At 35.8% G+C, this 15,607-nt stretch overlaps 1 protein-coding gene across 3 annotated transcripts in view; it reads right to left on the bottom strand.

The window, feature by feature from the left end:
- DACH1 (dachshund family transcription factor 1) overlaps positions 1-15,607 on the bottom strand; it is a 412,485-nt gene that overhangs the window by 24,778 nt on the left and 372,100 nt on the right. For 2 of the 3 annotated variants that reach the window (XM_082365964.1, XM_082365963.1), the window contains one exon: positions 15,496-15,564. In XM_082365964.1, the coding sequence (XP_082222090.1) occupies positions 15,496-15,564 (69 nt within the window). Of the gene's footprint in view, positions 1-13,722; positions 15,565-15,607 lie in introns of those variants that run through there. The other variant, XM_082365962.1, reaches the window with a different exon arrangement.

A 15,607-nucleotide genomic window follows, 5' to 3' on the forward strand; every position in this document is an offset into this window, starting at 1 on the left:
ACAAGTGGACATACATTCTCATTGATATTTGTTGAGCTCTTTAACATTTTCTAAAAATAGATCTTAAAATTAAATTTTCTTCCTTACAAGGATAATCTCATTCCATTCATCCTGAAATTCTAAATTCCCTAGATTTCTTTTGCATATTTACACTGCCCACACAGATGTATGTTACACCTTCTAAATTAAGATCATCTGTGACTTTCATTGACACACTGTTTAACCACTCTTCCATATCACTAATTATGATGTTAAATCAACATGGATCTAGCATTGATCTTTAGGCCCCCCTGCTAATATCTGTCCCAATTTCCATTTATCAATATTCTTTGATTATGGTCTTCAGACAGTATTCAAGCCAAGACAAAAACATGTTCATGAACAAGCCAATTTAATTCAATTTTTCAATTTTATCTATGCTAACAAAATATTATTATATTTTCCATTAATAACTGCTCTATTTCAATCCTTAAAAGCAATTTAGTTGTACAATGTCCATTTCCCCTCTCTAAACCTCCAATTCCAATTCATTCTTCCTGATATTCCCTACATTCCCTAAAATCTCATAGTACCTACCACCTATTATATTACTTTTACTAGGAAATATGATGTCAAATATACTACAAACTATGCCCAATCATTTGGCCTTACTTTACTCTGCCTAATATTTGGGCAATGGAATAAAAATTAAAATTACACCACAAAACCTCATTTTATGTCACAACTCAACACAAACATATAAAAATGACAATATTTGTTTTTTTTGTAAGAACCAGGAGTTTAGAAAATTAGCTCTATGGAAATAACACATTGAAAATAATTTTATGTAAGTATAATTCTAATGAATTACAATTTAATACTATTTTGAGCAACTTTGTACTTCTCACCATGTCTGATTTCAGGTATAATTAGTTGAAATTACATAAGACATTTCCAACAGACCTATAAGAGACCTTCAGCATTTGGAGTTGAAGCATATCTGCTTACATTCAAAAACAAGATTTACTTTTTTATATATGTCTTAAAAGAATAAACATGCTTATACTGAAATTATAAGAAAATATTATTCTAAAATTTTATAAAATATTACAACTCATGAGTATCACTGAGACTTTCTATTTAATAATAATAACTCTTATTGTCTAGTTAAATGAGTAAACAATGACCTACGATAACTATGGAACATTAGCCTGTTTATTGGTTACTGCCTGCAATCAATATCATCTTTTGTTCAACTTAATCAATGTTGTTTAGATTGATTAGCTGCATTGAAATGCTGCCAAACAACAGAAACCAGTGCCAAGGGACTAGAAGTAAATTTATTATTGTTTTTTTTTGTTGTTGTTCATAGTAATATAATTCTAGTATTTATTTTTTAAGATCAAGAAAAATAGTTTGAGGCAATCCCTAAGGTGATTACACTTTCCAAATGAATAAACAATAGTCAGTATGCACTGCAGGCAGCCCAGAAACCAGTTTTAAGCAAACCTTCCCTTTTTTTAAAATGAAAGCCTCCCTCTTTTAAGCTAAATAAAGACATTTTATACATAGAAAATTAGGTTCAGGTAACAAAAAATTTCTTGTAAATTTCTGCAAACACTTTACTGTGGGACTAAATCAACATTATGTTATAAATAAAGACCAATTTTCTAAAAAAAAGAAAAGTAAATTATATGTTAGAGTGATAATAGCTTCAGTGTTTACCAGTTGCTAGGCACTATAAATATGTTAACTCGTAGTAATAAAATTTAATATTAACAGCTAAAACTTAACTGTGTACATTGCTCAACATATGCTAAGTGCTTTACATGGCTTATTTTATTTAATCCTCACAGTAAGGCTCTGAGGTTAAGCAATTACTATAGGAAAAAAAAAAAAAAAATAGCGGAGCAAAGATTTGAATCTAGACCTGACTCCTAGCATTTCTTAACTGGTAGATTCTGTAGAGGTATCTAGAGAACCTCCAAGCCCACATTAAACTTATGGGTCTTTTTTAAGGATTAGAAATAGAAATATGCATAAGACAATTATGTGAAATCAAATTTAAACCATACTTTCATATAGATCTTTAAAGTGGTAAGTTTAAGTAAGGTTCAGCATAGGACCTTCACAGTGTAGAAGTCTTGGGATACCATTTAGCAACTCATTAAACCACATACTGTTGGAGAAATGAAAATGTTCTTCAAATGTCTTATACTGAATCAAAATTGGATTTGTGTCTGATTTTAATTTGTCCTAAGTTCATTGCATGCTAAGTTGTAGGTAAATCTTTTATCTAAATATGATTAATCTCTTAATTTCTTTTATTGCCACTTTCTTCATTTAGAATGAGGTTTTCCCTAGCGTGTCTGGAAGTGTCTGTAAACATGGTATAGGCATAAATGACTGATTAAAAAGTAAAAAGCTGGAAAAGAAACATTTTTTTTCCAACTACACATCATTCCCTAGCTGCTATCAGTAGACTGTTTGAATTTTTGAAGTCATTAACAGGCAATGTTCTAACTATCCACAATAACTTACGGGGCTTCAAGTAGCTATCCTAGAAGAGAGACACGTAAATCCAGACAGCAAAGCATGGAGGAAAGAACAAAGACTCTGGGGTCATAAGTCTGAATTTAAATGTTAGCAACCCCACTAACTCACAGTGCAAATGTGAGAATGTTAATTAGCCATTCTGCATGTTCGTTATCTTACATTTAAATTAGAATATACAGGAAAAGCTCAATAAATATGAGCTCCTAATCCACCTTACTATTTTAATAAGCAAATACTCCACTTACTGTGTAATATCACTAAGTCTAAATAAAAGAAAATGTATTACTAGGACACTCAATATGTGCTGGAACATTTGACTCAATAGAAATAGCTTGATAAAAGATACAAACTTCACTCATAAACTTGACCTGCATTATAATGTTTTGGATCTATAAGTTACTAAACAAAAAATAATAATAATAACATAGTTTAAAAGAATATTTTAACAATCCTAATCTAAAAACAATCGGGAAGAAAATAGGGGATGTGAAAAGCAGTTGGACATGTTGTGTTCCCATCTCCAATTAACTCATGGTGTAACCTTTATCAAGTCATGTACCCTTACTAAACCTCAGTTTCCTCTCGCAAAATGAAGAGTTTTAATTTATCTTTAAAGCCTCTTCCCAGTGCTAAGGCAGTAACATCATATAAGTGTGCTTGGCATTTCATCAGTGTTCAATAAACATTTGTTGAATAAATGAATAATTTTCAAATTTAGCATGTATCTTCAAATATCTAGGAAACAGAAAGAAGATATGTTTAAATTGGAACAAAAAGATTGTTAATTTGAAGGCAAGTCTTTTATGTCCTTTGATTGGAAGAACATCTGGTTTTCTATGATCTGAGATCAGTCAAAAATAGAATAAAAAGCCAAACAGTTTTGATTATGGACATTGGATGTAAATAAAAGAGATGTACTTTCAAGTGGAGTCAAGATTTTGCAAGCATAACTTGCAGATATCCTAAGACGTCAGAGGAACTGTGGTCCACATTCCCACTGATTTCAACAATTACTTTTTGGTTTAAGAGGATGGGTTTTTACTTAGAAGGAAAAAGCAGAAAGCTGTTATTTTGCAAGTGAACTTTTTAGACTTTTTGAAAATTTATAAAAGACATAGATAAAACAGTACTAATTCAAGATTCTCCCATGTTATAGTTCATATCTATATATTGAACACAAACAATATACAGAGATTAAACCATTTGAAATTATAGGAAACAAATCAGAAAAGAAGCATGAGGTTAATGTTTATTAAACCAAAGAAGAAAGTGTTATTTAAGAAATATAATTATGGTATATTAAGTTAAATATAAATTTTAAATGGATGTAAGTGAATATCCACAGAATCCAAATCTTGGCTCAAATGTATAAGAAGAAAGTAACATTAGAAATACACACAGGAAGAAAAAACACATTCTGTTAATTCAGCTCTTAGATATAAAAATTCTGCCAGAATTTGTAATTCTGACTTTCCTAGGAGGAATCATATTATCCTTTGTTTCCTCCCATCAGTATCTCCAACCAATGTCTGAAAAATGTCAGGACAATAGGGATCCTTAACATCTGTCCTCAAGATCTAACAAAGGTCCTAATTCCTTCGGGGAATATATAGCAAGCATCACAATGTGTCAAACATTTGGGCACCATAAATGTGACACAAACATTTGACATATTAGTATGTAAGTGTCAAGCATATAGACACAAGGAGCACAGTGGTGAACAGAACAGGCCTGGTTCATTCCCTGCCTGGCTACCATCCAGAGAAAGGAGGAAGAAGCATTAAAAAAGGAACTACCGATGAACAGCTGTTATTGTGGAGAAGAGAAAGGTATGATAAGAACCTCTAAGTGGAGGAACTAGACCCATGGAGCAGGGAGAAGCTTCAGGGGTAGGTATGGAGTCTGGAAAGCATTCCTGGAGGTTGTGACTTCCAAGATGAGACTTAAAGGATGGGTAAGTAAAGGCAGGAAAAAGGGGGAAATGTAGTTGGTAGGTGGAGAAAGATGTGAGGCTTTATGGAAAAAAAAAAAAAAAAAATTCCAGTATGACAGAAGAACAGAGAGTGAAGGGCAAAAGTTGCAATTGTGTGTAGAAGGCAAGGGAGGGAAATGTCAAGATTCACTTCCCTCACTGTATTTAAGGAGGATATTGGATTGGACAGATGTGGGAACCACGGAGAAGGAACATGGAGGAAAACAGGTTTGCAGGACAGAGAAGTGAAGAATCCTTTAGGTTTTGTTCCCTGGATTTTGAGGTCCCTGTGAGACAGCCAAATACAAATGTGATATTATTTGGAACTCTTAAGAGATGTCTGGATTGGCTGGAGAGATATTTTTTAAATTGTTAAAATATATGTTAAATGAATCATTTAAGTGAATGCTATTGCCTATGGAGTGAGAAAAAAATTCTAGAAGAAGAGATGAGGATTTAGTTGAAAAAACGCATAATGTTATAGATTTGGCTGCATACATTTGTGTGGATGTGCATTTATATGTGTGGCGGCTCAGGTTTTGGAGGATATTTATTAACTAGTCCAAATAATAGTTAAATAAGTATTTATATGAATTCTGTCTACTGTATATATATATTCAAAATATCTTATAAAAAGCTTTAAAGTAAGATACATTTTTAAACTTCATAACAAATCATGACATATACCTCTGTAAGACTCAGGCATGAGAGAGTTAATTACCATAAAATCCAGCTCGTGAAACAAGTTGTTTTTAAATTTTTAAAAATTTTAAATTCATAAAATCACCACATTCATGAATTTTGAGTTAGTTACTAGAAATATCAGCAATGAAAACTTTATTCCTGTGTAGTATGAGCTGATTTACCTTACTTATCAAGGTAAGTAAGTCAATTACATAGGGCCTCTTTTCTCAGAAACATTTCCTAAACTGTTTTCTGTTTTCCTCTTCCTCACCTCTACAGTTTTACAGAAATGATGCTACTAAATACTGATGAGGAAGACGACGGAAGAGTAAGACGTGGAGATCACCTTCCTCCCCACAAATACATCAGAAATACATCTACATGTGGAACAACTCCTACAGAACACCTACTGAACGCTGGCAGAAGACCTCAGGCATTCCCAAAGGCAAGAAACTCCCCACGTACCTGGGTAGGGCAAAACAAAAAACAGAGACAAAAGAATAGGGACAGGACCTGCACCAGTGGGAGGGAGCTGTGAAGGAGGAAAGGTTTCCACACAATAGGAAGCCCCTTCGTGGGCGGAGACTGCAGTTGGTGGAGGGGGGAAGCTTCGGATCCGCGGAGGAGAGCGCAGCCACAGGGGTGCGGAGGGCAAAGCGGAGAGATTCCCGCACAGAGGATCAGTGCCGATCGGCACTCACCAGCCCGAGAGGCTTGTCTGCTCACCGACCAGGACGAGTGGGGCCTGAGAGCTGAGGCTCGGGCTTCAGAGGTCGGATCCCAGGGAGAGGACTGGGGTTGGCGGCGTGAACACAGCCTGAAGGTGTTAGCGCACCACAGCTAGCCGGGAGGGAGTCCGGGAAAAGGTCTGGAGCTGCCGAAGAGGCAAGAGACTTTTTCTTGCCTCTTTGTTTCCTGGTGCGCGAGGAGAGGGGATTAAGAGCACAGCCTAAACGAGCTCCAGAGACGGACACAAGCCACGGCTATCAGCACGGACCACAGAGACGGGCATGAGACGCTAAGGCTGCTGCTGCCACCATGAAGAAGCCTGTGTGCAAGCACAGGTCACTCTCCACACTGCTCCTCCCGGGAGCCTGTGCAGCCTGCCACTGCCAGGGTCCCGTGATCCAGGGACAACTTCCCCGGGAGAATGCACGGTGCGCCTCAGGCGGGTGCAATGTCACGCTGGCCTCTGCCGCTGCAGGGTCGCCCCGCATCCTTACCCCTCCCTCCCCCAAGCCTGAGTGAGCCAGAGCCCCCGAAGCAGCTGCTCCTTTAACCCCATCCTGTTTGAGCAAAGAACAGACGCCCTCAGGCGACCTACACGCAGAGGCGGGTCCAAATCCAAAGCTGAACCCCGGGAGCTGTGCAAACAAAGAAGAGAAAGGGAAATCTCTCCCAGCAGCCTCAGAAGCAGCGGATTAAAGCTCCACAATCAACTTGATGTTCCCTGCATCTGTGGAATACCTGAAGAGACAATGAATCATCCCAAATTGAGGAGGTGGACTTTGGGAGCAACGATATATATATATTTTTCCTGTTTTCTCCTTCTGTGAGTGTGTATGCGTACGCTTCTGTGTGTGATTTTGTCTGTATAGTTTTGTTTTTGGCATTTGTCCTAGGGTACTCTCTGTCGGGGTGTTTTTTGTTTTTGTTTTGTTTTTGTTTTAGTATAGTTTTCAGTGCTTGTTATCATTGGTGGATTTGTTTTGGGGTTTGGTTGTTCTCTTCTTTCTTTTTTTTTAATTACTTAAAAAAATTTTTTTAATAATTATTTTTTGTTTTTTATCTTAATAACTTTTATAATTTATTTTATTTTATTTTATCTTTTCTTTCTTTCTTTCTTTTTTTCTCCCTTTTATTCTGAGCCGTGTGGAGGACAGGCTCTCGGTGCTCCAGCCAGGTGTCAAGGCTGTGCCACTGAGGTGGGAGAGCCTAGTTCAGGACACTGGTCCACCAGAGACCTCCCAGCTCCACATAATATCAAATGGTGAAAATCTCCCAGAGATCTCCATCTCAATGCCAGTACCCAGCTCCACTCAACGAACAGCAAGCTACAGTGCTGGACACCCTATGCCAAACAACTAGCAAGACAGGGACACAACCCCACCCATTAGCAGAGAGGCTGCCTAAAATCCTAATAAGGTCACAGACACCCCAAAACACACCACCAGACGTGGACCTGCCCACCAGAAAGACAAGATCCAGCCTCATCCACCAGAACACAGGCACTAGTCCCCTCCACCAGGAAGCCTACACAACCCACTGAACCAACCTTACCCCCTAGGGGCAGACACCAAAAGCAACACGAACTACAAACCTGCAGTCTGCGAAAAGGAGACCCCAAACACAGTAAGTTAAGCAAAATGAGAAGACAAAGAAAAACACAGCAGATGAAGGCGTAAGGTAAAAACCCACCAGACCTAACAAATGAAGAGGAAATAGGCAGTCTACCTGAAAAAGAATTCAGAATAATGATAGTAAAGATGATCCAACATCATGGAAGTAGAATGGAGAAAATACAAGGCACGTTTAACAAGGACCTAGAAGAACTAAAGAGCAAACAAACAGTGATGAACAACACAATAAATGAAATTAAAAATTCTCTAGAAGAGATCAATAGCAGAATAACTGAGGCAGAAGAATGGATAAGTGACCTGGAAGATAAAATAGTGGAAATGACTACTGCAGAGCAGAATAAAGAAAAAAGAATAAAAAGAATTGAGGACACTCTCAGAGACCTCTGGGACAATATTAAATGCACCAACATTTGAATTATAGGGGTCCTAGAAGAAGAGAAAAAGAAAGGGACTGAGAAAATATTTGAAGACATTATAGTTGAAAACTTCCCTAATATGGGAAAGGAAATAGATAATCAAGTCCAGGAAGCACAGAGAGTCCCATATAGGATAAATCCAAGGAGAAACATGTCAAGACACATATTAACCAAACTATCAAAAATTAAATACAAAGAAAAAATCTTAAAAGCAGCAAGGGAAAAACAACAAATAATATACAAGGGAATCCGTATAAGGTTAACAGCTGATCTTACAGCAGAAACTCTGCAAGCCAGAAGGGAGTGGCAGGGCAGATTTAAAGTGATGAAAGGGAAAAACCTACAACCAAGATTACTCTACCCAGGAAGGATCTCATTCAGATTTGACAGAGAAATTAAAAACTTTACAGACAAGCAAAAGCTAAGAGAATTCAGCACCACCAAACCAGCTTTACAACAAATGCTAAAGGAACTTCTCTAGGTAGGAAACACAAGAGAAGGAAAAGATCTACAATAACAAACCCCAAACAATTAAGAAAATGGTAATAGGAACATACATATTGATAATTACCTTAAATGTAGATGGATTAAATGCTCCAACCAAAAGAAATAGACTGGCTGAATGGATACAAAAACAAGACCCGTATATATGCTGTCTACAAGAGACCCACTTCACACCTAGGGACACATACAGACTGAAAGTGAGGGGGTGGAAAAAGATATTCCATGTAAATGGAAATCAAAAGAAAGCTGGAGTAGCAATTCTCATATCAGACAAAATAGACTTTAAAACAACGACTATTACAAGAGACAAAGAAGGACACTACATAATGATCAAGGGATCAATCCAAGAAGAAGATATAACAACTGTAAATATTTATGCACCCAACATAGGAACACCTCAATACATAAGGCAAATGCTAACAACCATAAAAGGAGAAATCGACAGTAACACAGTCATAGTAGGGGACTTTAACACCCAACTTTCATCAATGGAAAGATCATGCAAAATGTAAATAAATAAGGAAACACAAGCTTTAAATGATACATTAAACAAGATGGACATAAATGGTATTTATAGGACATTCCACCCCAAAACAACAGAATACACATTCTTTTCAAGGGCTCATGGAATATTCTCCAGGATAGATCATATCTTGGGTCACAAATCAAACCTTGGTAAATTTAAGAAAATTGAAATCGTATCAAGTATCTTTTCCGACCACAACGCTATGAGACTAGGTATCAATAACAGGAAAAGAACTGTAAAAAATACAAACACATGGAGGCTACACAATACACTACTATATAACCAAGAGATCACTGAAGAAAACAAAGAGGAAATCAAAAAATACTTAGAAACAAATGACAATGAAAACACAACGACCCAAAACTTATGGGATGCAGCAAAAGCAGTTCTAAGAGGGAAGTTTACAGCAATACAATCCTACCTTAAGAAACAAGAAACATCTCAAATAAACAACCTAACCTTATACCTAAAGCAATTAGAGAAAGAAGAACAAAAAAACCCCAAAGTTAGCAGAAGGAAAGTAATCATAAAGATCAGATCACAAATAAATGAAAAAGAAATGAAGGAAATGATAGCAAAGATCAATAAAAATAATAGCTGGTTCTTTGAGAAGATAAACAAAATTGATAAACCATTAGCCAGACTCATCAAGAAAAAAAGGGAGAAGACTCAAATCAATAGAATTAGAAAAGAAAAAGGAGAAGTAACAACTGACACTGCAGAAATGCAAAGGATCATGAGAGATTAATACAAGCAACTATATGCCAATAAAATGGACAACCTGGAAGAAATGGACAAATTCTTAGAAAGCACAACTTTCCAAGACTGAACCAGGAAGAAATAGAAAATAGACCAATCACAAGCACTGAAATTGAAACTGTGATTAAAAATCTTCCAACAAACAAAAGTCCAGGACCAGATGGTTTCACAGGTGAATTCTATCAAACATTTAGAGAAGAGCTAATATCTATCCTTCTCAAACTCTTCCAAAATATAGTGGAGGGAGGAACACTCCCAAACTCATTCTACGAGGGCACCATCACCCTGATACCAAAACCAGACAATGATGTCACAAAAAAAGAAAACTACAGACCAATATCACTGATGAACATAGATGCAAAAATCCTCAACAAAATACTAGCAAACAGAATCCAACAGCACATTAAAAGGATCATACACCATGATCAAGTGGGGTTTATCCCAGGAATGCAAGGATTCTTCAGTATACACAAATCAATCAATGTGATACACCATGTTAACAAATTGAAGGAGAAAAATCAGATGATCATGTCAATAGATGCAGAGAAAGCTTTTGACAAAATTCAACACCCATTTATGATAAAAACCCTCGAGAAAGTAGGCAAAGAGGGAACTTTCCTCAACATAATAAAGGCCATATATGACAAACCCACAGCCAACATCATCCTCAATGTTGAAAAACTGAAAACATTTCCACTAAGATCAGGAACAAGACAAGGTGGCCCACTCTCACCACTATTATTCCACATAGTTTTGGAAGTTTTAGCCACAGCAATCAGAGAAGAAAAAGAAATAAAAGGTATCCAAATCGGAATAGAAGAAGTAAAGCTGTCACTGTTTGCAGATGACATGATGATACTATACATAGAGAATCCTAAAGGTGCTACCAGAAAACTGCTAGAGCTAATCAATGAATTTGGTAAAGTATCAGGACACAAAATTAATGCACAGAAATCTCTTGCATTCCTAAACACTAATGATGAAACATCTGCAGCAAAAAGAATAAAATATCTAGGAATAAACCTACCTAAGGAGACAAAAGACCTGTATGCAGAAAATTATAAGACACTGATGAAAGAAATTAAAGATGATATAAATAGATGGAGAGATATACCATGTTCTTGGATTGGAAGAATCAACATTGTGAAAATGACTATGCTACCCAAAGAATCTACAGATTCAATGCAATCCCTATGAAACTACCACTGGCATTTTTCACAGAACTAGAACAAAAAATTTCACAATTTGTATGGAAACACAAAAGACCCCGAATAGCCAAAGCAATCTTGAGAACGAAAAACGGAGCTGGAGGAATCAGGCTCCCAGACTTCAGACTATACTACAAAGCTACAGTAATCAAGACAGTATGGTACTGGTACAAAAACAGAAATATAGATCAATGGAACAGGATAAAAGCCCAGAGATAAACCCACGCACCTATGGTCATCTTATTTTTGACAAAGGAGGCAAGAATATACAATGGAGAAAAGACAGCCTCTTCAATAAGTGGTGCTGGGAAAACTGGAGAGCTACATGTAAAAGAATGAAATTAGAACACTCCCTAACACCGTACACAAAAATAAACTCAAAATGGATTAAAGACCTAAATGTAAGGCCAGACACTATAAAACTCTTAGAGGAAAACACAGGCAGGACACTCTATGACATAAATCACAGCAAGATCCTTTTTGACCCACCTCCTAGAGAAATGGAAATAAAAACAAAAATAAACAAATGGCATCTAATGAAATTTAAAAGCTTTTGCACAACAAAGGAAACCATAAACAAGATGAAAAGACAACCCTCAGAATGGGAGAAAATATGTGTAAATGAAGCAAGTGACAAAGGATTTATCTCTAAAATTCACAAGCAGCTCATGCAGCTCAATATCAAAAAAACAAACAACCCAATCCAGAAATGGGCAGAAGACCTAAATAGACATTTCTCCAAAGAAGACTTACAGTTTGTCAACAAACACATGAAAGAATGCTCAACATCATTAATCATTAGAGAAATGCAAATCAAAACTACGATGCAATAGCATCTCACACCTGTCAGAATGGCCATCATCAAAAAATCTACAAACAATAAATGCTGGAGAGGGTGTGGAGAAAAGGGAACCCTCATACACTGTTGGTGGGAATGTAAATTGATACAGCCACTATGGAGAACAGTATGGCGGTTCCTTAAAAAACTAAAAATAGAACTACCATACGACCCAGCAATCCCACTACTGGGCATATACCCTGAGAAAACCATCATTCAAAAAGAGTCATCCACCACAATGTTCATTGCAGCTCTATTTACAATAGCCAGGACATGGAAGCAACCTAGGTGTCCATCAACAGATGAATGGATAAAGAAGATGTGGCACATATAGACATTGGAATATTACTCAGCCATAAAAAGAAACGAAATTGAGTTATTTGTAGTGAGGTGGATGGACCTAGAGTCTGTCTTACAGAGTGAAGTAAGTGAGAAAGAGAAAAACAATACCATATGCTAACACATACATATGGAATCTAAAAAAAAACAGGTCATGAAGAACCCAGGGGCAAGGGGAATAAAGACGCAGACCTACTAGAGAATGGACTTGAGGACACGGGGAGGAGGAAGGGTAAGCTGGGACAAAGTGAGAGAGTGGTAGTGTATATATTGACATACATACACTACCAAATGTAAAATAGATAGCTAGTGGGAAGCAGTCGCATAGCACAGAGAGATCAGCTCGGTGCTTTGTGACCAGCTAGAAGGGTGGGATAGGGAGGGTGGGCGGGAGGCAGACGCAAGAGGTAAGGGATATGGGTATATATGTATATGAATAACTGATTCACTTTGTTATAAAGCAGAAACTAACACACCATTGTAAAGCAATTATACTCCAATAAAAATGTTAAAAAAAAAAGAATTACCCCTAAAAAAATAAATAAATAAAATAAATAAACACAGATGAGGCAACATTTATTTGGGGGTCACTGAGTAGTATTTACGTGCCTGACTGCTAGGTGACTAACTCTTGGGCCAAGCATGGCATTTATTTATTGCCAAAATGTTAAAAATAAAGGAGTATATGACAAGTATAAAGAAATGTGAGTGTCCCTTTATTTTCCTAATTAAGTTGAGTTTATTTTGGAATAGAGAATAATTTCAGTTATGATTGGATTGGGAGCAAGAAAGAATACAAAGACTATCATAACGTCCGGGCTTGAGGACACTGAGAAAAAGTAAGTGAAGGGAACAAGGCTGTGTTTGTGTCATTCTTGAAGTGTGAAGCAACACGTGCTCATAGCTCCCAGAATGCCTGACATAGACCATTTCACAAATCAGCAATGAGTTCTAGTTCTTTCTTCTTTGCCTTTCCCATTCTTGATCTTAGACTCCGAATTTTACAAAATACAGTGTTTTTTTCTTCGATATCGTCTCTTCATCATTAATTTTGTTATTTTTGTTAGCTTCCAAATTTATGAATTTAGTTTCCAGGTTTAAAAAAAGTTTCAAAAGCCCAAATGAGCTTATTTACTGGGGTTCAAGTAGCAAAAGATGATCTCTGCTTTTGTATATCAACAGTCTTAGGTCGTTCAAGTGTTAGTGAAATAACCTTTAGCAATTAACACATAGAAATGCAGATTCACCTAAAGTGTTTTCTTTTTTAGATTACATTTGAGAAAAAAATCATATTATCTAATAAAAATCATTAACATTAGTTACGTGTTTTACAGAAAACTGTTCAATGAACAGTATAAGAAAATCACTAAATCCAAGTGTAAGTATACAAAAGGTAGAATATTGCTGATCATTCACATTAGACTTGAGGAACCCATCTTTTTAATTGACAAGCTGAATGAATGAAGTGAAAAAATGTTTTATATTACAATTAAACCAAAACAATAAATAACCCCATAAATTTTATATTTGCTTTAAGTAACTATGTATAATTGTGTTCAAATGTTTCATTTCCTTAATTATTAAGTTGTTTGAGTGGGTTTTCTATGTTATACAACTGATAGCATTCCAGATGGCAAAAAGAAGGAAATTTATTATTAAAAATTTCTTTAGAGTATTAAGTAAATCATAATAGAAATTGAGAGTCGTCAGAACTTCAGCCTAGATAGCAGGATCTTACCTATATTGAAATATATTAATATATTTGAATATATGTGAGTTTTACAAATTCAAATAAAAATAATTATGGCCTTATTGATGGGCAAAATATTGCTGATAGCAAACTCATGAACTATATATTATGTCAACTATGCAAAAATATTTAATCATTGCCTAATCCTTTCTTAAACCTCCCATTTGTGTGAAGGAATATATTGTCCATAATTCTTCTTAGCTTGAGTTCTGACCACCTTGAGAATTCTGTGGATATCAGATAATTTATATATCACATCTACCTAGAGACTTATGTGCTTCCTTAGACCACTTTGGACATTAGCTAAGTTAGTGCCTGAGTAGTGCTCAAACACACAAACCAGGGCTGATTATTTACATTGGCCTTATTGAGGCTATTGTCCCTGATAAAGAGGACTGGCTTTGTTATTAGTAATTTGTTTACATATGCGTGCAATTCTTTAGACATGCAACAGAAATCTTTTGATTTTAATAATATTAGATGCACACACATATATAATTTTACGGAAATCCGTAATGCTCTAAAACAATGAAGTCTTTTCTACATCTACAGGTGCATTAATCTTGTATATCCAAGAAGGTGTCTCGTAATAACATATGGTTCAAGCCGTAGGATTTAAAAAATAATTATCATGGTCTCAGTTAAAATCAACAAGCAAAAAACATTCTCCAGGAATGTTTCAAGTTTCCGATTTTTATTTATTGCATGTATGATACTTTGCAACATTATATTTCCTTTACACTAAACCAAGAATGATACTTTTGGAACTGATTAAGTAACACGATTAATGTCAAACAATATCCCCAAAATGACTGAGCTTAAAATGCAAAATAAAAGCAATTGGGAGGATTTTAGCAGTTAATCATTTAAGGCTTCCCTTTGAAGAATCATCTTCATTTAATGCTCTTTTTACTGTTTAGTATTCATGTTGTTAGATTGAGTTTATTGTCTAGAATAGATGTTAGACTATAAATGCTACCCTCAGATTTTGTTCTTTCCTAATAGTGTGGTCTCGGCAATATACATATTTTGCTCTTCTGAGTGTTTAATAAAACTCTCTTTAGTATTCTATATATGATTTTGCTCAGCAGGTTTTTGTTATTAAAATGTATATAGTGGCACACAGAACATTTGGAAAATCCACATAAGACCAAACAATCTTATTGTTAGCTTTCAACTGGCCTATTTTGCATGTAATGTCACAAGAACAAAAAGAAGACAATTTCAAATTTTAAGAGCTACCTAGTTGATTAACTCATGAATTTACTGATATAGAATAGAACTTATAAACCCTTCGTGTATTAGATTGGGCTTCAAGCATTCAATAAAACACATTTACTGTGTTCAAGATTAAATCATACATTGTTTAAAATTAATTATTCTTTTTTAATTGCATTGTATAAACAGAAATGACCTGTTAATTTAAAGAAAGTCTATCAGCACAAAATGAATTCACTCATATAAACAAGCAAGATGAACTTGACCTTGTTTGAACTTGTTTTGATGTGGCCCAGATGGTAGGCTACATGCTTGAATAGCAGGCTAAAGCGGAGGAAAAACTCATAGAGCAAGATCTAGATTTATAGCCTTTTGCAAATTCCTACCTTGTATTGTCCTTTCGGCATCTGTTCTGCCGCCACTGCGGTCAGCTTCTATCTCTGGGGTCAGAGAGTCTAAAAGCACAGAAAGGTAAGAGTGACACACATTTCATTTGAT

Source organism: Balaenoptera borealis, assembly GCF_965194805.1.
Source record: "Balaenoptera borealis genome assembly, chromosome: 18".
Taxonomy (NCBI): domain Eukaryota; kingdom Metazoa; phylum Chordata; class Mammalia; order Artiodactyla; family Balaenopteridae; genus Balaenoptera; species Balaenoptera borealis.